At 45.2% G+C, this 26,966-nt stretch overlaps 2 protein-coding genes across 3 annotated transcripts in view; one reads left to right on the top strand and one right to left on the bottom strand.

Annotated features, from left to right (window-relative positions):
* The first annotated feature begins 5,949 nt into the window (after positions 1-5,949).
* CCDC89 (coiled-coil domain containing 89) lies at positions 5,950-12,146 on the top strand. The gene is made up of 2 exons (XM_075262877.1): positions 5,950-6,548; positions 11,508-12,146. Exons 1-2 carry the CDS (start codon positions 5,976-5,978, stop codon positions 11,928-11,930), a joined length of 996 nt encoding a protein of 331 aa, XP_075118978.1. The 5' UTR covers positions 5,950-5,975; the 3' UTR covers positions 11,931-12,146.
* A 6,693-nt stretch (positions 12,147-18,839) lies between these two features.
* MYO1A (myosin IA) overlaps positions 18,840-26,966 on the bottom strand; it is a 60,216-nt gene continuing 52,089 nt past the window's right edge. For both annotated transcript variants that reach the window (XM_075262875.1, XM_075262876.1), the window contains 7 exons: positions 26,173-26,247; positions 24,085-24,219; positions 23,485-23,591; positions 23,236-23,368; positions 22,183-22,332; positions 20,341-20,480; positions 18,840-20,072 (listed from right to left, as the gene is read on the bottom strand). In XM_075262875.1, coding sequence (XP_075118976.1) covers positions 19,952-20,072; positions 20,341-20,480; positions 22,183-22,332; positions 23,236-23,368; positions 23,485-23,591; positions 24,085-24,219; positions 26,173-26,247 — 861 coding nt within the window. In that variant the 3' untranslated portion in view covers positions 18,840-19,951. The remainder of the gene's footprint in view (positions 20,073-20,340; positions 20,481-22,182; positions 22,333-23,235; positions 23,369-23,484; positions 23,592-24,084; positions 24,220-26,172; positions 26,248-26,966) is intronic.

Raw genomic sequence — 26,966 nt, 5'->3', positions numbered from 1 at the left:
TGAGATTCCTCTCCGCAGATCTCCAAACCATCTTGGACTTGCAAATTGCACTAAATTTGTCATGTAACTGACATGTATATGATGAGTCTATCCATTGTCTGTTCATTTTGGTGAAAGTCAGCCTGTCAGCTGACAGACAGCTGTGCTTGTCAGTGATGATGTCACCGGCTGCTTGTACCCCCAGTTTTTGCTGCTTAGCTTGCCTCCACATCCACACTGCTTTTGCCCCTACACATCACCCCTATCCATGCCTGTGCCTCTAGCCATAAGTCTGCCACCCATGGAAACTCATGGTGCAGAAAGTGAGGGAGCTGACTCTGAGGAACCCTTGGGTTTTGTAGCTGGTACTCCATCAAAGGTCTCTGCTGCTCACACACCCTGCTGAACATACGGTATCTAGGGTTAGAGCGTGTGGTGACCTCGCACAACAGTAGGTGCTTCAGGCAGATGTAGGCCTTGCTGGAGTGTATTGCGGCTAGCTCCAGGTACTGTAGACTTGGGAAAGTGGGTGTCCAAGTGCCGCACTTTCACCCTTAGCTCAGCTAATTTGGGGTATGTTTTTAAAGATCATTGCACCACTACATTGAACATGTGGGCCAGGCATGGAACGTGTTGGAGGCTGGCAAGCTCCAGAGCCCTCCAACAAGCTAAAAAACCTGGCCCCAGGGGCAGCGGGGATAAACAAATTGCCATCTCATCCAGGATGGCATCCCTGACCTCAGAGGCAGTGTGCTGTCCGTCTCCCAAGCTGATGAGCTTCAGCCCAGCCTGCTGACGTCTCCCCACACCAGTGTTGCAGCGTTTTCAGCTCGTAGCTGGGGTAAATCTAACAGCGGAGGAGGAGGAGGGTGGTGTTTCAGCCCTCCTCCCAGGAATGTTTTGTGGGGAAACAAGTCAGGAAAATTCTTGAAACGGGAGAGTTTTGCATCTTTGCCCTTGCTGCCTATGGACATCCCTTTGCCTCTAGCCACCATTTTCCCTGCTTTGCTTGCCTCCAAATCCACACTGCTTTTGCCCCTAGACATCACCCCAGTCCATGCCTTAGCTTGTACCCCCAGTTTTTCCTGCTTAGCTTGCCTCCACATCCACACTGCTTTTGCCCCTAGACATCACCCCAGTCCATGCCTTAGCTTGTATCCCCAGTTTTTCCTGCTTAGCTTGCCTCCACATCCACACTGCTTTTGCCCCTAGACATCACCCCAGTCCATGCCTTAGCTTGTACCCCCAGTTTTTCCTGCTTAGCTTGCCTCCACATCCACACTGCTTTTGCCCCTAGACATCATCCCTATCCATGCCTCTTCCCCTAGCCATAACTCTGCCACCCCTGGAAACTCATGGTGCAGAAACTTTGGTTGCTGACTTTGAGGAACCCTTGGGTTTTGTAGATGGAACTCCATCAAAGGTCTGTGCAGCTCACACACCCTGCTCAAGATATGGTATTGTAGGGTTTCAGCGTGTGTGAATGACGGACAACAGCCTGTGTTTGGACAGATGTAGGCCTTGCTAGAGTGTTTTTAGGCTAGCAGCGACTCCTGTGCACTTGCAAAAGTGGGCGCACAAGCGCCGCATTTTCAACAGTAGCTTCGGTACATTTGGGTATGTTTTTAAAAAACTTTGCACCACTAGGTTAGACGTGGGCCAAACATGGAACGTGTTGGAGGCTGGCAAGCTCCAGAGCCGCTACCAGGTTCCAGCCATTATCACAGGCGTAAAAATGCCAGGCCCCAGGTGTAGCAGGGAAAAAAAAATGCCATCTCAGCCAGGATGGCATCCCTGACCTCGGAGGCACTGTGCTGTCTGTCCCCCAAGCTGATGAGCTTCAGCACCGCCTGCTGACGTCTCCCCACACCAGTGTTTTAGCGTTTGCCGCTAGTAGCTGTGGTGGAGGTTGCAGCGTCGTAGGGTTTCAGTCTACTCCTGCCATGAATTTTGGCCTGGGAGAGGAGATAGGCCACCCCAGTTTGCACCCGGGGAACAGACTCCACCACATTCACCCTGCCTGTCATTAAAGATAAGCACTGCAGCATCCCTGACCACAGGCGCTTGTCCAAGTGTCGGTGGTCAAGTGGACCTTGCAGCAAAGCGCGGAACTAAGGGCCCACCTGATGTTGAGTGACACGTGCTGGTGCAAGGCGGGGACGCCACACCGGGAGAAGTTGAGACGGCTAGGGACGGCATAGTGAGGTGCCACAGTTGCCATCAGGTCCGGGAAGGCGGGAGTTTCAACAAGCCGGAACGCCAACCTCTCCTGGGCCAGCAGTTTAGCGATGTTGGCGTTCTAGGCTTGCGTGGGTGGGTGGTTAGCGGTGTATTTCTGCCGGCGCTCCAATGTATGAGAGATGGTGGGTTGTTGTAAAGAAGCGCCTGATGGTGCCTTTGATGGTGCAGGAGAAGGAGATAAGACAGAAACAGGGGAGGATGAGGGAGAAGTCAACAAAGTGGCGGAGGCAGATGAAGTGATGTCCTGGCTCGTCCTCTGGAGTGCATCGCCAGCACTGTGAGCAGAGGCAGTGGCATGAACGGCGGGCGACGTTTGTCCTGCCGTTGCTGCCTGCCACTGATTCCATTGCTTGGATTCCAAATGACGGTGCATTGAAGTGGTGGACAGGTTGCTCTTCTCAGGGCCCCTACTCGATTTCGAGAGGCAAATTGTGTAGACGACACTATATCTGTCCTCGGCGCATTCCTTGAAAAAACTCTACACCTTCAAGAAACGTGCCCTCGATGGGGGAGTTTTTCTGGGCTGGGTACAAAAGGGAACATCTTCGGACATTCCGGGTCTGGCCTGGCTTCGGCAAAGCAGCTGACCTCTGCCTCTGGACATGTCTCTGCCTCTAGCTACCCTTTTTGGTGCTGCACCTGCCTCAACATCCACACTACTTTCCCAGCTTGACATCTGCCTTGTCCAGGTGGGGTCGGTGTCCTCGTCGTCCACCACCTCCTCTTCCAACTCCTGTCTCGCCTCCTCCTCCTGCACAATGCGCATGTCAACTGGCTGCCCTGACAGCAACTGCGTCTCATCGTCGTCGATGAGGGTGGGTTGCTGGTCATCCGCCACCAAATCGACCGGAGATGGAATGGAGGAGACTCTAGTGTTTGAGCATCTGGACACAGATACTCGTCTGTTAGGTCCGTGGAATCGCGAAATGGAGGGGCAGGTTGCGGTACAGTCAAAGGAAGGGAGAACAGCTCTGGGGAGCAGGGACAGTTGGGGTTATTGTTCTGAGAAGATTGGGAATTTTGGGTGGAAGGAGGACAAGACTGTTGGGTAAGAGGAGGTAGAGGCTGACTGGCTGGTGGACAATGTGCTTTAAGCGTTATCCGACAGCCATTGCAAGACCTGTTCCTGGTTCTCGGGCCTACTAATCTTTGTACCATTCAGCCTAGTTAATGTGGAACTTTTGTGCAAAGCGCAGAACTTAGGGCCCGCCTGATGTTAAGGGACACACGCTGGTACAAGGCTCAACTCACCCTAAGTGCCAAAAACACTGCTGGTGCAAGGCTCTACTCATGCCAAGGGCCTCAATCTCTGCTGGTAGCTCAGCTTAAGGTCATGTAACTTTGTTTGGAAGGGCTCATGTTAAGGGCTAGAAAAGTGAATTTTGGAAGGTCTTACCACATCACACACACACACACACACACACACACACACACACACACACACACTCAAAATGACAGTTAAGGGTGAGGGCTTTTGGAATTCCCATTGCCTATTCCATTTGTGGTTGTCATGGGGAACGTGATTTAAAGGGGTGGTTGTTACTGTTTGTTGAGCTTAAATTGGGGTTTGTGTCCATCCATTTGGGGAGTAAAGAAGGTTTCCAGGTATTTTCCCACTTTGATAGAGGTTTTTTTGAATGTGGAAAGTGTGTAGTTGTTAGGCAGTGATGTTGGGGTAATAGAGGGTCTTTGGTGTGTTAGATGCCCCCAGGCATGCTTCCCCTGCTGTCCCAGTGTCATTCCAGAGGTGTTGGCATCATTTCCTGGGGTGTCATAGTGGACTTGGTGACCCTCCAGACACGGATTTGGGTTTCCCCCTTAACGAGTATCTGTTCCCCATAGACTATAATGGGGTTCGAAACCCGTTCGAACACACGAACATTGAGCGGCTGTTCGAATCGAATTTCGAACCTCGAACATTTTAGTGTTCGCTCATCTCTAATGGTGATTAATGTACATAAATAACGGGATGCATTGACTGTACTAACAAAAAAGAGTTATATATAGTTATCAATACTACTATAAGATCCATATTAAAGAAATCCATATATAGTATATCAAAAAGACATATGAAGGAGCAAAGATGATTAAAGCAGTAACAGCGCTACTGACTGAACGTATCTCGCGTGATCTAGCTAACATCATGTGATCACCAACAACTCCACATGACTATTTAGTCACATGATCCTAAATACACTGCTTCAGCAAAACTGCTTTGTTTGTCCACTATCTCACTTTATTCATTTTTTTTTTTTTTTTTTGTCACATCCCTTGACTTATCTGGTCATAAGTCAAGTGATGTATCAACCTGCTCTGAGGGAGGAGGGGCTAACTGCACGAGAGCGAGCCTGGAGGGGGGGTAGTTTACACTTTGGGGGGAGGGAACGGGCCACCAATACAGACCCGGTGTGAAGGTAGACCATGTCCATTCTTATTTTTATACATGCTTTATACTGCTTAAGAAATTATATTTTTCTTTGTGCAACGTTTATACATTAAGATGGCGCCTGTATCCAGTACTGCACCCAGATGCTGACGCACATGATCGTCATGTGGTTTACAAGAAAGACAGTATCATTTCCTGGGAACTCGAAAGCTAAGAGATGTTGAAATTTAACAGCCAATGACTGATCGCCAGTGTATTCGGATACAAGACGTATATGCTTACAGCCTGCCTTTTTCTTATCTTTCTTGCATTCCTGTATAAAAACTGTAACTTCCTCAATAAACCTCAGTTCTGTGTGAACAGGCATCACGCTCATTGCATGGACTGAGATTGAAACTGCATCAATGTCAGTGTTTATCTTTGTCAGCGTGCACATGCATGATTAATTTGGAGCAGGTGACTGACCACTGTAAGTGACCCGTATTCTGGCGGGGGTTCTCCCTCAACACCGGCATCCGCTGTAATAGAGAGGCGGATGCCGGGGAGTGTAGACACAGGTGAAGCCAGCAGCGGCAGGAGCGATGCTGCTATTCTGGAGGGGAGGGGGGGCGGAGGAGCGGAATAGCAGCATCGGTCCTGCCGCTGCTGGCTTCACCTGTGCAGGCATCTACACTCCCCGACACCCGCCTCTCTATTACAGCGGATGCCGGGTCTGTATTACATTGTGAAGGCTGTACGTCCGATGCCTAGTGCATCGGCAGCGCACACACAGGGCCAGTGGCATAGAAGCGACGACTTCTCGCCGCTGGCTTTGCATATGTAACCCCGCCCACCAATGACGCAACAAAGCCGGAAGACAGAAGAATTTACTGCAGCGAAGACTAGCGAGTATGCGACATGGGACAACCCCTTTAAGGCTTTGTTCACACTAGCTTTCTGATTTCTATGACAGCTTTAACAGATCCTTTCTGGAAGAACTCTTTGTCACCAACATCAGACACTTTGATCTTTAGGATCCATTTCATGTACAAACACGGTCATCCTCATGAATAACTTCTGAAAGCTTTTATTGAATACTAGTATATAAAACATTTCAAATATAGTAGTGGTATTATTATGCTACATGGAAAAAAAGGAACAATCACTGGTAAAAAAAACAAACAAAAAAAAAAAAACATAAAACATCCGTCCTGTATGAACTGGGCTCTAGCGCATATGCGCTCTTCGCCTCAGAGACCAGCAGTGATGTGATTGGCTACTAACTGGGCTGCTCCTAGAGACGAGGTGCCGCCCATAACAACCTACAACGCGGTTACCCTGGAGAGGCGTACGGCGTGCACTAGAGCCATTGCGCCGGGCAGAGCGCAGGATGCCGGGACAGTCCGGGGAGCTCCCGGGCAGTGCGGCGGTGCGGAGCGTCAGCTCATCGCTGTGGGACGAGAGCACGGAGATGGGGATGCTGAGGTCCCGGCTGGACGAGCAGTCCCAGCTCATCTGCATGCTGAAGCGGCGGGCTGACGACACCCTGCTCCGCTGCCAGAGCCTGGAGAAGGGCAATGACGAGCTGCAGAGACGGGGCGCGGACACCGAGGGGCAGCTGGCCGCGGAGAGACGTCGGGGGGAGCAGCTGGAGGAAAGGTTCGGGATCCTGGCCGCCAATCACCAGGACATGATCCGCTTCAAGGACGAGTACAAGCGGCAGAACGAGGAGTTGCGGGCGGAGTGTCAGCGGCTGCGGGAGAACAAGTACCCGGAGCTGCTGGAGAAGGAGCGGGACATCCAGGATCTGCTGGCCCAGCTCCAGGCGGCCAAAGCCGAGCTCCGGGATGTGGAGAGCAGGCGGCGGGCAGAGGTGGAGCAGCTGCGGGAGAAAGTGACCGAGCTGCGGGGACACAACGAGACCAGCACCGGGGAAGTCCTCACCCTGAGCCAGAGCCTGCAGGCGAGTGACCACCTGACCCTTGTATGACGTGTGATGACGTAATCAAGTCCCTTAAAGGGGGCTTCCTCCTAAAATGACTTCCTGACAGCTCTGACTTGACCTAAGTAGGAGCTTCTGTGCTGGGACCCCACAGATCAGAGCCCTCTATTGGACTCCTGACAACTGACCAAGCATTAGCCCATTTATGATACAAAAATAGCAGAATATTCTCCTTTATTTTCACTTCTATTTCTAATAAGGAAAAGAATAGTATCCTGGGAAAATATACACTCACCGGCCACTTTATTAGGTACACCATGCTAGTAACGGGTTGGACCCCCTTTTGCCTTCAGAACTGCCTCAATTCTTCGTGGCATAGATTCAACAAGGTGCTGGAAGCATTCCTCAGAGATTTTGGTCCATATTGACATGATGGCATCACACAGTTGCCGCAGATTTGTCGGCTGCACATCCATGATGCGAATCTCCCGTTCCACCACATCCCAAAGATGCTCTATTGGATTGAGATCTGGTGACTGTGGAGGCCATTGGAGTACAGTGAACTCATTGTCATGTTCAAGAAACCAGTCTGAGATGATTCCAGCTTTATGACATGGCGCATTATCCTGCTGAAAGTAGCCATCAGATGTTGGGTACATTGTGGTCATAAAGGGATGGACATGGTCAGCAACAATACTCAGGTAGGCTTTGGCGTTGCAACAATGCTCAATTGGTACCAAGGGGCCCAAAGAGTGCCAAGAAAATATTCCCCACACCATGACACCACCACCACCAGCCTGAACAGTTCATACAAGGCAGGATGGATCCATGCTTTCATGTTGTTGATGCCAAATTCTGACCCTACCATCCGAATGTCGCAGCAGAAATCGAGACTCATCAGACCAGGCAACGTTTTTCCAATCTTCAATTGTCCAATTTCGATGAGCTTGTGCAAATTGTAGCCTCAGTTTCCTGTTCTTAGCTGAAAGGAGTGGCACCCGGTGTGGTCTTCTGCTGCTGTAGCCCATCTGCCTCAAAGTTCGACGTACTGTGCGTTCAGAGATGCTCTTCTGGCTACCTTGGTTGTAACGGGTGGCTATTTGAGTCACTGTTGCCTTTCTATCAGCTCGAACCAGTCTGGCCATTCTCCTCTGACCTCTGGCATCAACAACGCATTTCCGCCCACAGAACTGCCGCTCACTGGATGTTTTTTCTTTTTCGGACCATTCTCTGTAAACCCTAGAGATGGTTGTGCGTGAAAATCCCAGTAGATCAGCAGTTTCTGAAATACTCAGACCAGCCCTTCTGGCACCAACAACCATGCCACGTTCAAAGGCACTCAAATCACCTTTCTTTCCCCATACTGATGCTCGGTTTGAACTGCAGGAGATTGTCTTGACCATGTCTACATGCCTAAATGCACTGAGTTGCCGCCATGTGATTGGCTGATTAGAAATTAAGTGTTAACGAGCAGTTGGACAGGTGTACCTAATAAAGTGGCCGGTGAGTGTATGTAGATAGGTCCTAGAGACTAAATAAACCCTGTATAACCTGCTTACTATGATAGATGGTAAATCGGGGTGGGGGGATTAGGCGGCCACCTGCTAGAATGGGTCATCCAATGCTCATTCCCTCATAGTCATGTGAATGCAGCGTAAAGACTCGTTTGAAGGGTTTGGGGTGACTGGTAGTGGACAGCATTCACTTCAATGGGATTGCCAAAAATACCAAATGCTATACATAGGATAGCTCCAGCGCTCCCATTAAACTAAATGGTTGTACCGCCCACCACCAGTCATACCTACATTCAGCCTGAATGTGCCTAGGAGGGACAAGATCCCCCTGTTTTTGAGATTGGTGGGGGGTCTCAGTGGTCAGACCCCCACTTATCAGTTATTTATCCTATGGACAGAGGATAAATAATTTTTGTGCCATAACCCCATTAAAAAGAGGTGTCCACAAGCTGCAAATATCATAAAAAAGACAACTTATACTTTCTTGTTTAACCGCTGTCATTTCAGTGCTGACCCCTCAGTGGTCCACACCAGTCACTGACTACTGACTGTACATGCGCACGTGACCACTGCAGCCACTCTATTGTCTTAGCAGTAACAGCCTATAGGAATCCCCAATTAATAGTGATCACTATAGAGAAGAACCTCTGTAGAACCACATTGCTAGGATATGCTAAAACTATCCAGTTTGGGGGGGTACACCTTGTACAGAGGCAGAAATGGGAGAGTCTTTTGCCCCATTTGACTACTGTCAGGTACACTGTGTATTACTATATATTATAGTAAATGTTGGCCCTGTAGCCTCTGATAAAAGCTAGACAGAGCCACCATATATTATACCTCAATGTAATACAGTCGTAGCACACACAAGCAGTTGCTGGCTAGACATAGATCTACTATAAAATCTTTGCTAAAAAGGAGAGTAGGGCGGTATGGCAGAGCTTGCAGGGATCAGGAAGGGGCACCATCAGCGCACACTAAGTACAAATGCAAAATGCTTCATTAGCATAACAAAAAAACACAATTGGTATTGCCAAAGCAAAGAATGGTTGGGGTTGGGCGTGGAGTAGGCGGTTTGGGGGTATGTGTGTCTTTTGGATCTCGTCTTTCTTGTTTAGGACATGTGGGTATGGGTGGGTGATTAGGTGGAGTGGTGGGTTTAATAGATTTTAGGGTCTCCTCTCCCCCTCATTTGGTGGCAGCTGGACACCTTTTGGGCAGCAATCTCTACAGTGGCCTCCTCTTCTCCCAGTAGGATGTAGAGTTTCCTCTTTTCATCTGCAGATGCGAAGTCTGGGATGTGGGCAGAGAGTCTTTCAAAGTAGATGGCCTTCTTTGCTGAGTATTTGGTGCAGTGTAGTAGCGTGATAGTGGGGAGTGATTAAGAAGCAAATGAGAAACAATGGAGGACGGGAAGAGGGGGGTTGTTTTGGGGACCCTACCTTTCTGGAAATCCTGTGTATGCCCTGGATTGTTGAGATGCAGAGATTGTTTCCCCGCTGATAACTTGACACAATACAACTGAAATGTGAATGGCTACGGCTGAGTTCTATGGATTTGTGGCTGAGACTGTGTGTTACCAAGACCACAGTGCAGCCGGCTGGAAATAACAAGCAAATTAGGTTTTTCGTTTTCTGCTATCTGCGATTATTTCATTTGTGTGTTGTCATTTGTAGATACCGAGCAGTGATACCTGTAATCCTGATGGAGGGCATCTTGAGGGGGGTTGTTCTTGTTCATTCGTCACCTCTTTAATACACTTACTGGGACACAACTCTTGTTGTGTAAAAAATCGGACACATGGGGTGTGACTTCATAGACGCCTCAAGTGGTGTTTTTACGCCCTCCTCGGCACCTCCTGAAATGTGTACAGATCACGACAGCATATTACCATGTCTGGATACAAGTACCGTATTTTTCGGACTATAAGACGCACTTTTTTTCCCCAAAATTTTTGGGGAAAAGAAGGGTGTGTCTTATAGTCCGAATGTGGCGCCTGGCATCCGCTCTAATAGAGAGGCGGATGCCGGCAAGGGATAGACGCCGGGGCCTGAGACATCGCTACGCTCCTCTGCCCTGCATGAAGCCAGCAGCTGCAGGGGCGATGCTATTCCGCTCCTCCGTCCCCCCGCCGCTGGCTTCATGCAGGGCAGGGCAGCGATGTCTCAGGCCCCGGCACCTGTGATGGAGTCTATCCCTCCCCGGCATCCGCCTCTCTAGTACAGCGGATGCCGGGTCAGTATCGGTGGCCCCTTCTCCCCTGGGGCCGGTCCCCACCGGCCCCGTACCTGTGAAGTTGCAGGCCAGCTCCTGCGTGGCGATATCGCAAGAGCCGACCTGTTCGGGTGAGAGCCGGGAGCCTAATGAGGCTCCCAGGCCTGTCACGGCTATATTAGGGCTAGTTCACACGTTAGCTCGCCGCGTCTCTCTCTGTGTCAAAACCCGCCCGCCGCGACCATCGCGGTCGCGGCTTTCACCTCCGCTGTTGGCTCAAATGAATGAGCCAACATGGAGAGTGCTGCAGCCGGGCGGAAGCCGTGCGGCGCAGCCCGCGCGGCTTCCTCCTGAAGAAAGAGCATGTCGCTTCTTTTCTCCGCTAGCAGCAGCCCGCCGCTAGCGGAGAAAAGAAGCCCGGCGGTCTCCATAGACCACCATAATAAGGGGAGGTTTTGGACGCGAAATCCGCTGTCAAAAACCTCCCCTTATACTGACGTGTGAACTAGCCCTAAGTATTGCGGCTGGTTCTATGACCAGCCGTAATACTAATAGACAGAATGTCCCATAGACGGCAATACAGTTGTCTTGCCGACTATGGGACTTGCAATCAAGTGACCGCAGGTTCAAGCCCCCGGGGGGGAACAAAATAGTTAAAAAAAAAAAAAAAAAAAAAAAAGCTTTAAAAATATAAATAAAAGTTCTACATCACCTCCTGTCCCTAGAATATATATAAAAGTAGAAAATCATATATCATAAACCACCGGGTTTTTTTTCAATACAAGGTGATCTAAGCAATAGATATTCCCCAAAATGGTAAACTAAAAAGTACAGCTGGCCCCGCAAAAAAAACACTCTATGCATCCCCGTACAGCTGCAGTGTCACCTGTCAATGTGGCCTTGCAGCTGTTGCAAAACTACAACTCCCATATATTAAATATTTTACCATTTTTTGCTTCAAAATTTTTTTCCCCTATTTTCCTCCTCTAAAACCTAGGTGCGTCTTATAGTCCGAAAAATACGGTAAATCAGAACTTCAATTTTACGGATTTGATCATTTAGAGGGGTGGTCTCAGCACTCGGATGTAAGTGTTTCCACTCATTGACGGCAAGTAGAGATTAGAATATTAGAAGCAATATAGTTATGTATGTATAATATGTTTTAGTTTTTAGTACAAACTAGACATACCACACAGTGTGAGAAGTGTTTGGCACTTGTTTGTGACATTTGTTTGTTGCATCTGACTTTTAGGATTTAGAGGAGACGTGTCGCCACCTACAGGAGACGTTGTCCCACTTACAGGAAGTGCAGAAAACAGAGCAAAAAGAAGCTGAAAAGAAGATGGCTGAAATAAGTAAAGAGAAGCAGGACCTCTTACACCTGTGCATGGAGCGAGGACGTTCTCTACAAGAGCGCCAGAGAGAAGCCGCTGATATTAATGATCGCCTGCAAAGTGCAGAAAAGGCCCGGCGGGAGGCAGAAGAGCGATATCAGAGGGATGAAACTGTTGTAGATGCCGATGCCAGAGTAGTAGAGCTAAATTCAAGGCTGGCAGACACCGACAAAGAGTTGGCACAACTCAAGCGAGAGTTTGAGGCCTACAAAAAGCACAGCGGTGAACTGCTAGCCAAGGAGAGGGAGCTGAACGCCAAACTCAGGCACCTGATTGGCTGACAGGCTGACGATTACAGTAATGATTAGCATAGAGGAGAAGTGGGGTTGGGGTGCCCATTGTAACCAATCAGGTAGCTGCTTTAGTTTTTCATCCTGCCATAGAAAAATGACCATTCAGTTTTGAATGGTTGCTATGGGCAACAGCGCAGTTTGTATTTTTTTAATTTAGTTTATAATGTTTAGAACTTGCCAAATTTGCCAGTATCAAGCATTCTATAGTGGTAGAGACTCAGTGTTGTTTCTAACTAGGTATCCATTTTGTATTCTGTTGTGTGACTTGTTGCTTGAGTAAGATGGCCTCGAGGGTGGGCGAAGGTTTACGCGCCCTATTCGTACTGCAAGATATCAGATAAAAACCCGGTCAGATCCTGTTCTCCTATGCAAATGACGTCATTGTAGATGCAAATGACTCTTGTAGATGGCATGACTGGGTCTGGGCGGAGGACCAAGAGATTCCTTTATAAACTGATGGGAGTTTCTAATAAAGCAGAACTCATTTTACACGCTACCCTTGTGTCTGTGCATATGGTCTCTCCGAGCTCGTATTGATGACCTGGTCAGAAATTCGGCAACATATCTCGGGATCCCTTGTACTCTCCAACAATAGAAATGCTATATATTGGCATCATCTTTTAATTGTCATTTAATTTATTTTGGAGGTTAGAAGTGTAATTTTACAAGAAAATTTCCCAAAATAATTTTTTAGGGACCACTTCAGTTCTGTAGGAGATTCTAAAGGCCTGTATATTAGAAACCCCCATAAATCACCCCCTTTTCAAAACTGCATCCTTCAAATAATTCAAAACAGCATTTGGGGAGTTTAAGCATTTCATAGAAATGAAAACATTATGGGGATGAGATTTAGACATTTCATTTTTTTCAATAATAGATTCATTTAGCCAAAAAAAAAATAACACACTCACAAACGGTTAAAGGAGAAAATACATCTCACAGTTTATGCAATTTCTCCCGAACAAGGAAATACCCCACATGTGGGTATAAACTGAGGTTTGGGCACACGACAGCGCATGCAAGGGAATAAGAGACACTGGATGTTAGCAAAGCAAATTTTGCTGGAATAGTTTTCAGTGCCATGCAGGGTCAGACTGGCCCACCGGGGAATCCCCCGGTGGGCCCCGAGTCTTGACTGCCAGTCCTCATTTCCCCAATGCAGAAGCATTGGTCTGGGGCCCGATCGGGATGTCAGGGACTGGTTCGGGCCCCTGTCCAGTGCATTTGCATTGACAAACTGAGCACTGATAGTGGCAGGGGCCGGATCGGTAAACTTGGGGCCCCAGGCTGCCGGCAGCGCTGTAATGACTAAAGATGGCCAGCTGCCGGCAGTTTCCCAGGGCCCTGACACTTACACAGGGGCCTCCTGCCAGTGGTATACTTTCCCTATTAATATACCAGGGGCTGCAGCTATCCCTGCCATCTTATGAAGCGCTGTCTCTGCAGCCCGGACTTCCCCCTCCTCCTCACACTGAGTCATCGCTTGCATCGGTCTGTGTGGGGACAGGGAGCAGTCTGCTGCTGCGATGATCCACTTGCTGCTTCACAAATGTGAGTATATTTTTTTTTCTTTTTTTTGGTAAAATGTAATATTTAAAATGTATATGTGTACATTTGTTTAACCCTTAAGCAGTGGCGTAACTAGGAATTGCGGGGCCCCGTGGCGAACTTTTGACATGGACACCCCCCCCCCCCCCCGACCGACGCCGTAGACCTCGACCGACCTCCCCCCCACGCATTCCTGCGCGCTCTATTATGCCCCAATAGTGGCCCCTGCACACAGTATTATACCCCATAGTGGCCCCTGCACACGGTGTTGTGGCCCCTACACACAGTATTATGTCCCTCAGTGGCCCCTCCACACAGTGTCATCCCCCATAGTGGCCCCTTCACACAGTATTATCCCCCATAGTGGCCCCTGCACACAGTATTGTACCCCATAGTGACCCCTGCACACAGTATTATGTCCCACTGTGGACACCCATAAACAATTATTATACTCTGGGGTCTTTTCAGACCCCAGAGTATAATAATCGGAGACCCAGGGGGAGAAAAACATTAAAAAAAACTGTTACTCACCTATCTCCCAGCTCCTACGCTGTCGGCCTCCGAAGTAGTTCATCTTCAATGACGCCAGACGTCATATGACCTGGGACGCAGGCTTTTTTTTGTTGCAGATTTTGCTATGGTTTTTTAAGCCAAAGCCAGGAGTGGATTGAGCAGAAGATAGCAGTATAAGAACTTATATTTTTCCATTCCTTTTGTGGCCATTCTTGGCTTTGGCTCAAAAAACCGGAACAAAAAAAGCTGCATTACCACAACGTGAGGCCTTAGCCTAAAGTTTGTTACACAATTTCTTCTAAACACAGCAGTGCCCCATATGTGGTCATATTCTGCTGTATGAGAACATGGTGGGGCTTGGAATGGAAAAAGCGTCTGGCTTTTGGAGAGCAGATTTTGCTGGAATAGTTTTCAGGTACCATATCCCATTTACAGAGCCCCTATCAGTACAATGGAAACCTCCAAAAAGCGACTCCATTTTTGAAAGTTCTTTACACAAGGAATTTATCAAGGGGTACCGTATATACAAGAGTATAAGCTGACCCGAATATAAGCCGAGGCCCCTAATTTTACCATAAAAAACTGGGAAAATTTATTGACTCGAGTATAAGCCGGGGGGGAATACAGCAGCTACTGGAAAATTTCAAAAATTAAAATGGTCGGAGTTTTTGGGTGTCATAGTTTCTGGGTGCTGGGGGAGGGGGTGTTTTGGTTGTCTGTTTGCCCCTTCCCTGAGCTTGAGGACTGTTTTTTTTTTATAACAAAAGAACCGCTCAAACCCCTTTAAGTAAAAAGGAATGGAAACATACTTGATTGAAGGCTGCTGCGGATAAATCCCCGACTGGAGAGGATGCAAATGCACGATGATGGAACCGAAGAAAATAAGATATCCAGCGCCAGAAAGATTTTTTAAAAATTAAAACTTCACTTTTACTTCATGAAAGATAAAAAGATTACAAAAATGGATCCACTGAGTAATACAAAGATAATAGCTTACGCGTTTCGGAGCTTCATAGTATGCCCCTTACTCATAGCTATGAGTAAGGGGCATACTATGAAGCTCCGAAACGCTATGAGTAAGGGGCATACTATGAAGCTCCGAAACGCGTAAGCTATTATCTTTGTATTACTCAGTGGATCCATTTTTGTAATCTTTTTATCTTTCATGAAGTAAAAGTGAAGTTTTAATTTTTAAAAAATCTTTCTGGCGCTGGATATCTTATTTTCTTCGGTTCCATCACTGTTTTTTTTTCCCTCACTTGGAATTCAGTCTGGCTGAATATAGGGGATCTGCAGTGCTCCTATTAACCCCTTCTCGACAGAACAGGAGCACTGCAGATCCCCTATATTCAGTAGACCGGGCACTGTCAGACACAGGGATACCTAATGTGTATGTGTTTCACAGTAATTTTATACTTGTATATGTATTCTAGGGAAAGGAGTGGTTTAGAACTTTTATTTATTTAATTTTATTATATTTTTTTAAAGCTTCTTTTTTTTTCACTATTTTATGGGAGATTATATACATTACTATAGCGGCTGGTCAAATTATTTTATTTTTTTTGCTTGACTCGAGTATAAGCCGAGGGGGGTTTTTTCAGCACAAAACGTGCTGAAAAATTCGGCTTATACTCGAGTATATACGATAATATCATTTTGAACCCAAGTGCTTACTGAAAATTAATGTACAAAGTGAAAATTAAAATTTTTAAAGAAATATGCCATTTAGGCGTCAATACATTGCGCCCAGTTTGTGTCATCAAAGATATGCAATCCTAAAACTATTAAGTGGGCTATCCCGGGTAGAAAGTAGAAGTTATATATGTAGGTGTAAACTGCTGCTTAGGCATACAGCAGGACTCAGAAGGGAAGGAGTTCGGCGCTTTTTAGCTTTTGGTGTACAGATTTGGAGGGATTTCCTGACGCCATGTTGTTTTTGCAGAGCCCTAGAGGTGCCAATAATTTGGAAGTCCCCAAGAAGTAACACCATTTTGTAGGGGCAATTTTACAGTTTCTACAAATGTGAAATGGCATCCAAAAACCAACAATCTAAATCGGCAGTCCTTGACATCTGCACCCTCCTGTGTGCCCAAGCAGCTATTTATGCCCACATGTATGACACTGGTGTACCCCGAATAATGTACTTAAAGGGGTATTCCCACCTCACATACTCAGCAGTCTTCACTCTTGTAAAATCTTCTTTCTTCCTGGTTTCTTGCATCATTTGGTGGGCGGGGTTTCACAGGCAACCTGCCGTTTAGCTCCGCCCCCAAATTCGCGTGTAGCTCCGCCCACCCACATTGGACTATGAAGTACAGGCAGCAGCAACTCCATTCTGTGTTACATACAGAGACTGCCTGTCTCTGCCATAATGAACACAATTGAATTAGCTAACCTGATAACTGGGAGAACAGAAGAAATGAAAGCAGCTCCTCTATCTGAGTGCAGGACCTAGGTCACATGGTGTAGACACAGGAATAGCTAGATACACAGGCTCGCTCCCTGCACTTAGCCCCCCCCCCCCCTGAGAGCAGCAGATACATCATTTGACTCAGGAGCAGCTAGGTCAGGGCTGTGGCCACAAAGAATTGAATAAAGTGAGATAGTGGACAAACAAAGCAGCTTTGCTGAAGCAGTGTATTTAGGAAAAGTCTTACATCCACATTAACCAGCAGTATAGATAGGATCCTTGTGATGGGACAACCCCTTAATATCATATGTGGGTATGAACTGCTGTTTGGGCACAGCCGGGCACAGAAGGGAAGGGGCGCTATTTTGGTTTTTGGAGCACAGTTTGGTCTTTGGATGACATGCTACTTTTGCAGAGCCCTAGAATATGACAGCAAATTATAGTTTGCAGACACATAACCCCACTTTGGAAGGTGCACCCCTCAAGGGATTTATCAAGTGTTGTAGCGAGCATTTTTAACTCTTGCCTATTAGATTCATATAATTTCCAGAAAGGAATGCACAGCTGATAATGAAAATTGAAAATTGCAATTTTTCCATAGATACGCCATTTCAGTGCCTGATATGTTGTGCCCAACTTGTGTCAGCAGAGACACACACTCCAAAAACTGTTAGGGCCCGTTCACATGGAGTAAACGTGCGTGTATTTTGGCAAAATACACGTGTAAAAAAATACACATGTAAAAATAAGACTCCCATTGACTTCAATGCTGCAGCTTATACACTATGTATGAGTGTACCCAGGATAGTAGAAGTACGTAATGTCATATGTGGAGGGAGCGCTAATTTTAAGTACAGATTTAGATGGTTTGGTTTTTGGATGCCATTACGCTTTTGCAGAACCCTTAAATAGTTACATAGTTACATAGTAAATGAGGTTGCATAAAGACATTAGTCCTTCAAGTCCAATCTGATAAACTGCAGTTTGGACACACAGCACGGCACAGAAGGGAAGGAGCGCTATGCGGCTTTTGAAGTGTATATTTAGATGTTTGGTATCTGGACGCCATGTCATGTTTGCAGAGCCTTCTCAATTTTTGTTTTTCTGGCAACGTAGCCATATGAGGGCTTGTATTTTGCGGTATGAGATGTATTTTGTAATGACAACATTTCTGAGTGCCTATAACACATAGAATACATTTTATTAACTGGGGATTAAAATAATCCCCATCAATTATGGTAATGCTTTTTTCCTTTTAATTTTTTCTTTTCCGTTTAGCATGCAGCATAAGTAACATGTTACCTTTATTCTGGGGATTGGTACAATTACTGTGATACTTCATTTATATTGCAGAACAAAACCCATTTCGGGAAAGAAATCAATTCTTTGCATCGTCATCTTCTGAAATTTGTAGCAATTTATTTTTTGTTTGATAGAGTTGGTTGAGGGCTTATTTTTTGCAGGACAATCTGTGCTTTTTATTGGTACTGGTTTTGGGTACATGTGACTTCTTAATCACTTTATATAGCATTTTTTTAAGGCAAGATGGTAAAAAATCATTATTTCTTTGCATTATTATTTTTTTTCATACACTTGACTTGTTTTTTTTTCCAACTTTTTTTTTTTTTTATTACTTTTTAGTGAAGTCTGTAATAAGACATATTTTTTCACAAAATCATAGTGTCTTATGGGGGCTTATGTCTTACTGATAAGTCTATATGTATTTCCTGTACATCTGTAGAAGGGTCACTCTGTAGCTATTGTCTGTTTCTGTATACTATGTGCTCAGTAGATAAGAATTTCCTCAACTTCCTGTACCATAAATGGTCATGTTACAAATTGACTAAGTCAGCTCCTCACCCACCCAAGGGTACTATAAAAGCTGTGGGGGGGCTTTATCCCTGTGCCCCGAGCACCCCTGCGTCATCAGCTGCCTCCGTTTCTCACCACCTTCTTCTTGAAAGACGATCCCTTAGGCCAACACGGTGGCTCAGTGGTTAGCACTGCAGCCTTGCAGTGCTGGAGTCCTGGGTTCAAATCCTGCCAGGAACAAGGAGTTTGTATGTTCTCCCTGTGTTTGTGTGGATTTCCTCCCATTCTACAAAAACATACTAATAGGAAAAAAAATGTACAGTGTGATCCCTATATGGGACTTACAAGCTACATAAAAAAAGAAAGATGATCCCTCCTTCTACACCTCTTCACTGTTTCCAGAGCAGCTAGTCACGTATAGCACATGTGCGTGATTTTAATCATGCTATGTGACTAGCTGCTCTGGAAACAGTGAAGACGTGTAGAACACCATTGGTTTTTGACGTAAGCTTGAAAGCCAATTTTTCTTACCTATCATAACATAATATTGAACTTTAATGACAAAGAATAGACCGAGTCTAGTCATGAGTCACATTGAAGTTTTATTAACTGGATATCATGTAAATCTATATGGGACTTTGGACAAAACCGCTCATTTTATTGATAAGTTGTATAGCCAGTGTTTCACCATCCAGGTATTCAGACACATATTGCTCCCTTGGATGTTCCTGTCTATATAATTGTCTTTTCAACAGCAAATTTATCCTCAAACCAGAATATTTTATACAAAGTTTTCCAGATGATTCATAAACACAATAAAGACATTCCAGAAACTTGACTACTGTCCTCAGAAAGAGTGCCAAAATTATTTGTGGCCGACAATCGCCAAGGCCTGTACCACGTGGGAACTCATTTATACCCACACATATTCAATGTTTGTTGCCAGGGCCTCAAAAAAAAAGAAAAGTTTTAATCAAGTGAAATCAAAGTAAATCTATTATTTGTCAGTATGACCGCTCTCATATGATTCATGAGCTTATGTACATTAATAACATATATTAAATTCAATGTATATATTTATAGGATATGGTTTCTTTAGGGTAAGACTGTAGTGTATAGGCAGCTGATAATTTCAATATACTGTAAGTTAAAGGGTTTGTCCAGGAATTGGAGAAACCTGTCTTGTACCGTTGCCAGAAGTCCTGAGCCCAATGTGGATCGATGGAGAAGGATCAGTGATGTCACCGGATCCTTGCCAGGAACGGCTGAGGCCACTGATTGATCTCAGTGGTCACGTGAGGCTCAGGGCTTCCAGCAACATGGCATGGCCGACAGGCAACAGAGTGGCAAGCAGGTGAGTGCTCCAATTCCTGGACTTCTCCTTTCATTGAGGGTTTTCTGTAGCCAACAGATAATAGCTACTGGTTCTATGGGCAGTCATAAGAGGCCCAGTGTATGAGAAATCCTATATAAGGAAGCAATCTTTGGATATCGCCTCATTTATCAAAATTGCCTAATCAAAAATTGGGCCTTATTGTCCACAGCAACCAATCACAGTGCAGCTTTTATTTCTCTATAACTGCTCTTAAAGATGAAAACTGAGCTCTGATTGGACCAATTTATTTCTCAGAATCAGGATGATATTAATAAGTCAGCGGTGGAAACCTTTACATCTCCCTCTTATGAGCACAATTTCTGGACAAGTGAATTCCTCGAGACCAGGACACTACACAAAGACTTCCAGTCTTTGACTTCCTTTCTTCTTAAACACGGGGCCTTTTCCATTCTGTCCTGCTGATTCAATTAATTTAACAACCACTGGATCTTTCTTGAACTTCACTGTAAACCTAGAGTAGGAGGATATAATGTATGGATAAATCCGCAGAAAGAATAGACAATATAAAATACAGTAAAACCTATGTAAGGCCGCCCCAAGATTGCAATAAAATAGGATTCTGGAGTCAATATTCATAGCATATAAAGAATTGAAATACTCTAGTCTAGATCAGAGGTGGTCTTAAATAAATAGGATTACAGCTGGTAATAGTCATGAACATTTCAATACACAATAATAATATCATGTAGAATAATTGATAGATACATATAGATACATACTCATCAGTAATCTGAAGATTTAACGTCTTTTGTGTTTTTTCTAGAACGGCTTTATGAAGTTTTGTCACAATCTCAATGACGCTGTCACTGTTTAGTAGAATATCTCCTACGGCTCCGCCCTTTGCGCCTGCTGTGGCCGTCTACAACACAAAAAATGATGTTACTGCAGTAGTAAGCACAAGGAATAAGACATGGAGTGAGTATATTTTATAGGTTTTTGTCACTATGTATTAGAATGCGTCTCTTCATCTGAATAAGATTTCATATAGACCTAGTGATGGTGTTAGTCAATGTCTTATAATAGTAATTTTAGTTGTCCAAATGGTTGCACTCTTTATATCCACCCTAAGTCTCCCTGGCTGACGGCTATTTCCACAGACTCCACCATATACATGATCGTGTGAGTATACATGTGTCTTCAGGGGAGAGAGTGGAATAAGGCACAGCCGGAGGACTCCATCCCCCATCATAACAAAGAATCTGGAACCGAAAGAATGAATTCACTCACTGACGGGGCCGCCCCGTCATGTTGCCAACTAGTGTCCAAGAGGCCTGGTCATCTTTAGGAAAGGATGTACATCAGTAACGCCCAAAAAGTCAGACAATTCCCTAGAACGAGGATACCTACTGGACTTTTCTCAGAAGGTGTCGCATCCCCTACATGAACTGAAGTGCAGTGTCTGTAGTCGAGGCTCGGACAACTGCTCGTTGCTACTACTATAAAAGTCTGTATTTCCCTATGTAATGTGGTATGAACATCTGCTACCCAGTAAAGAACGCTCCAGCAAAGGTCCCAACTCTTCCAGTTTTTGTCTCCTTTCTTTTACCAACAAAGAGCACTGTGAGACAATCTGTGAGAGGGATGGTGCGGCTGGGTGACAGCTCTGTGAAGGCCGTCCAGGTAAGCTGCAGTGCTGGGTGCAGCCACTAGAGTACCATATTGCATATTGTCCTACAGTGCTGGGTGCAGCCACTAGAGTACCATATTGCATATTGTCCTACAGTGCTGGGTGCAGCCACTAGAGTACCATATTGCATATTGTCCTACAGTGCTGGGTGCAGCCACTAGAGTACCATATTGCATATTGTCCTACAGTGCTGGGTGCAGCCACTAGAGTACCATATTGCATATTGTCCTACAGTGCTGGGTGCAGCCACTAGAGTACCATATTGCATATTGTCCTACAGTGCTGGGTGCAGCCACTAGAGTACCATATTGCATATTGTCCTACAGTGCTGGGTGCAGCCACTAGAGTACCATATTGCATATTGTCCTACAGTGCTGGGTGCAGCCACTAGAGTACCATATTGCATATTGTCCTACAGTGCTGGGTGCAGCCACTAGAGTACCATATTGCATATTGTCCTACAGTGCTGGGTGCAGCCACTAGAGTACCATATTGCATATTGTCCTACAGTGCTGGGTGCAGCCACTAGAGTACCATATTGCATATTGTCCTACAGTGCTGGGTGCAGCCACTAGAGTACCATATTGCATATTGTCCTACAGTGCTGGGTGCAGCCACTAGAGTACCATATTGCATATTGTCCTACAGTGCTGGGTGCAGCCACTAGAGTACCATATTGCATATTGTCCTACAGTGCTGGGTGCAGCCACTAGAGTACCATATTGCATATTGTCCTACAGTGCTGGGTGCAGCCACTAGAGTACCATATTGCATATTGTCCTACAGTGCTGGGTGCAGCCACTAGAGTACCATATTGCATATTGTCCTACAGTGCTGGGTGCAGCCACTAGAGTACCATATTGCACATTGTCCCACAGTGCTGGGTAGAGGACCGTGGGGTGCACTATTGCATGTGTCCACTAAGAGCTTGTACCTGGCTTAGCTGAATGAAAAACAGGCCATCGCTGAACTTGCTTGCAGAAACCCCAGCGATCTCCTCCAGCCTCACTAATGCCTTCACTTGACCTTTTGAATCGACAAGAGTAACCTGGGTTTTTGTTAGTACAAATATCATGGCTGTTCCCTAGAATAAAACATACAGAGATATATTAGATAATCTGTTATTTAGTGAAAATGTAGCTACAAACCTCCACAATGGTATAATTTCGTGTTTGTTCTGCAAATCTCTTTGCCCATCTTATTATTCTATAGCTTGTTGCCACATTAGAATGATTTCATTCCATCAAAATCTGCAGACTGAAATCCAGTGTTTTTAGTTATATTTGCAATAGTTATCGATAGAAGCTGGCAGCTACCTTCTCCAATTTACCTAACATACTATAGCTGGCTGGAGGTGAATGTTTTTTTATGGAACCAGGAGGGATGAGAAATGCCAAGCAGCTCCTGGGGTAAGATGGCAAAGGACCAGCTACCAACTTCCACCAACATCATTGTGGGCAGATCCCTAAAACTAATGGTAGGAGCCTTCAGCAAACCATTCATGACTGGACAGTTTGTCCCCCCTAGAGCAGCTCCAGTAGCCCTCCTCGCTTGAGGTCCTACACAGATCTGGTCATGTAACCATCTCTGTGCAGGTCCTTCAGCATTAATAAGTCATACAGAGGAGAGGGAAGAGTACAGTTGGTTTCCTCTCCCTTTCTTCTGCCATGCCATCATTGACTGACCTTGGACCCCATCTTTTATCCCCAGTTTTGCTAGGGAGTCTGGTGGGTGATAGATGAAAGGGTTTGTTCTACACATACTTCATATTTTTCATCTGTATCTGAAGAACATGGACACAGTTGAAAATTACTCTGATTCCAGAGGCCCCACTACTGGAGGCCCCAATTGAGATGTACTGTTTGTCAAAGTGTCCCTGAACTGTAGATGTCATATCACACGCATGTATGCTTTTATATACCAGTATGTCATCTGCAATGTTGTGTGGCAATGTGTTGTGCACAGTAGAGTAGAATTATTAGCATACCTTGCCATCAGTTTTGCTTATTCTCTGCACATTGGCTGCTACATCTACTCTTTCTTGAACAGTAGACATCAGTTTCTGAAATTTGGGGTTTTTCATTAAACCTATAGAATCACCTAGGAATGGTTTTGAAACACTAGAAAGAAAAAAAACAAAAAACAATTGGTTTAAAATAGATGTTTCACTGTGGTCAAGAACAATTTTAGGAAACAATGAGACAGATATCTATAAACCACTTTGAGAACTACGGACCTGGCTGGGTAGGATTTCTTCTTTCCACTGAAGAGTTCGCTGGCTATTAGTTTGTCTTGGAGGATTGCCTTGCGTTGGGGGTTTAGAGTTTGTCTGTATCTTTTGCACTATCCAAAAATAAAAATCATAAGATTGCATAGCATAAGCTTACAATGTAGGTTCGTCTTATACACAAGTTGTATAGAATAAATAAAAATTGTATTCAGTTTTGTTACACTTCGGCCACATTTATGTGTATCAGATGTACAGGGGGTGGGGCTTAGCGCCGTTCACAGGCAGAGAGCAGGCACGGAGAGGACCTGCTCTCTGCCTGAGCGTGAGAGGAGGCTGCTGCTCCAGTGGCCTCCCCAAACCACCGCTCGGTGCTAAGCCAGTCCAGGACAGCTTGTCCTGGACTGGCTTAGGTAATCAAAAATGCCGCCCTCCCTGGGGTCCTGACATAGCGCCGCCTGAAGCGCTCGCTTCAGGTCGCCTCATGGGAGGTGCGGCGCTGAGTGAGGCCTTTTGTGACAAACCCCTTCCATATTGCAATTCTTGGGCTATACCACACCCAGGAGAATAAGTGTCAGGAAATCTTACTAAGATATTTTAGTATCTCACCTTCCAAATCTGGAACATTTTCATTAATTCTTGGTTTGCATCGTTGAGGAACTTATATTTGGGAGGTGCCCATGTTTTGTTTAATGGAGACATTGATGGAAGGTTGTTCTTCAGTCCCAAGAAATACTTTTGAAGCTGAGAAATGAAAACAAAGAAAATATTATCAAACACACAAAAAATGCACAGATATCTATAGCTTACCTATGTAACTTGTAGGCTGCATTTAATTTAGAAGTGGCCAATAACAGTGGTTGTCAAGTGCACAATTGTTCCATTTATGGGTATTTGTATACATGTAAGATGGGGGGGGGGCACAAAGCATTTCTCAGAAACCTAACTAGAGATGGGCAAAACCTTGAGAGATTAGTTTTGTGAATATTTGTGAAGTTCTCCAGCCAGTTTTGATTCAGTACAAGCTTACTCTTTCTGAACAAGAAGTGCTATTATTATTCTCTATATAATAAGCAGAGACCCAGGAAGGGTACAAAAGTGCCTAAAAACATAACTTGTGTTAAAGAGGACCTTTCACTACCTCCACCAATTCAAGATCTTAGAATGTGTTAATAGGCTCTGCTACACTGATTCCAGCACAGTTGGAATATTCTTTCTAGCCCCCACCGTTCCAGAATAAAATACACAGTTAGTTTTGGTGCCTGATATGCTAGTTAAGCTGTGTAATGTCAGAAGAGCGGTGTCAGGCAGGAGGTGTGACTCCAATCAGAGGCAGCCAGTGTCAGAGCTCAGAGTCATTCCCCTGCTCCTGCCTGACACCGCCCTCCTGACAGTACAGAGCCGAAATAGTATATCAGGCACCAAAACTAAGAGCATTGATTGGTGGGGGTAGAGGAAAAATTCCAACTGTGCCAGAATCAGTGGAGCAGCAGCTTTTAATTGATGTAAGAACTGGACTTGTTGGAGTTGGGGAAAGGTCCTCTTTAAGATGAAGACATTATGATATTTCAAGCCTTCTGGAAGACTTCACAAGCCTTGTGAGGGCAGCTGATGCCCAGTCACAAGCCTCAGTAGTCCCTCAGGGCCTATGACCTCATTAAGGAGGCTTTTAATAGCACTTTGGAACCAATTGATATATTAGCTTCACTAATGACTTAATGTATAATATGCAGGGCTTTTGGAAGTTTTTAATTCCTCTTATTTTAACCTAACTTGTAAAAGAATTGTGAAAATTGTAATAGATTTTTGTGCCATGTATGTAGTAAATAACCAGTGTCTGGTTTAATTGACAAATTTGGAAAAAATTCTTCCAAAAGCAGCACCACATTTGTCTACAGGGTGTGTTTGGTATTGCATCTCAGATTCATTACACTGAATAGAGATGAGCTGCAATACCACACCAACAACCTGCAGGCATTGTAATACCAGGTAGAAGAAGGATCATTCTGACATAGATTTTCACACAAAGCTTATCAGACTTATCAGGTCTTAGAGATCTATTAAATAGTTTTTTTTCTTTTTTTAAATGTAGACTGTGAGCCCCATATAGGGATCACAATGTAATTTATTTTTTTTTCCCTATCAGTATGTCTTTGTAGAATGGGAGGAAATCCTCGCAAACATGGGGAGAACATACAAACTCCTTGCAGATGCTGTTCCTGGCAGGATTCGAACTCAGGACTCCAGCGCTGCAAGGCTGCAGTGCTAACCACTGAGCCACCATGTTGCCTCTAGAGATCTATTTAATAATGTATTCCATTTTTGTAGCTAAAGCTGGTGACAAGTCATCTTTAAATTTTAGACAGTACTCTTGTTGACCAAGAAACTGTTTGCCTTTGGTTCTTGTCCTAATGCTGCCCCCATTCCTAATTTGGTTAGGTCTGGTACTGCAGCTCAGTTTCATTAAATTGAATAGTGATAAGCTGCAATCCCACATACAACATGTAGAGTGTTGCTGCTGTTTTCTAATTCTGGACAATCCCTTTAACTGGACGTTTAGTGAACAGCTGTTCAAGTTCTTTTTAATGTATTATTATTCTTTATACCTTTATTTTTAACCTTTTATTATATGCAATATTTTCTTTACATCTTTATTCTAGCATCTACACATTAACAAACGGTAATAGAAAAACTTACAATCCTCAAGTAGATGAAGTTGGCCAGTTTCTTTGTTGCAGCAGATCGGAAATATTTTCGGTAGTCCTTTCTCACCTGTAGAAAAAATTTGCAGGAGTTGCAGCATCATCCATATTGTTTTGTGCTCAAACATATACAGTAGATCTGGGGGATATCTTTTCTCCTTAGAGAGAGCAGCATGAAGATGTATGTATCATAGGCCTTGCAATGCTCCTCTGGGAAAAAGGTCTACAAATTAGTGCTCTCCCACCGAAAAAAGAGGGCCTCTTGTACCTGTTTGAAGAATCAGGATCGGTCCTCTAAAAATGGCTAACTCTGTAACCAGGTCTTAGGGCACAACTAGGACATGAACCAAACCAGAGACTCATCTGCAGACTCTATTTCAGGGGGATTAGAAACAGTGCCCCCCCAGATTCCCACAAAGACCTTCCACCCAACCAAACCAATGTTTTACCCTCGACTGATAAAAAGAAATTACCCTAAGGGAAAGTTCACATGGAGCTTTTTGGTCAGGATTTTGAGGCCGTATCCGCCTCAAAATCCTGAGCAAATAGACAGCTCCCATTGAATTCAACGGGAGCCGATCTGTTCTTTTTTCCGGGAGCCAGAACAAACTGGAAAAAGAAGCGAGATGCTCATTCTTCAGGCGGATTCGCCTCGCAAATAGGCCTGAAGACACTCCTTCCTCTGGACTAGTCCCATTCAGGCCGAGCTTTAGTAATAGTTAGACTGTACAAACTTAGACAGGCAATCTGAAGATTCACTAAATTTATCGCAGTGACTGATGCTGGATC

Source organism: Leptodactylus fuscus, chromosome 2 (genome assembly GCF_031893055.1).
Source record: "Leptodactylus fuscus isolate aLepFus1 chromosome 2, aLepFus1.hap2, whole genome shotgun sequence".
Classification (NCBI taxonomy): domain Eukaryota; kingdom Metazoa; phylum Chordata; class Amphibia; order Anura; family Leptodactylidae; genus Leptodactylus; species Leptodactylus fuscus.
Note: the sequence above shows the minus strand (reverse complement) of the source record. Positions and strands in the feature narration are given on the sequence as shown.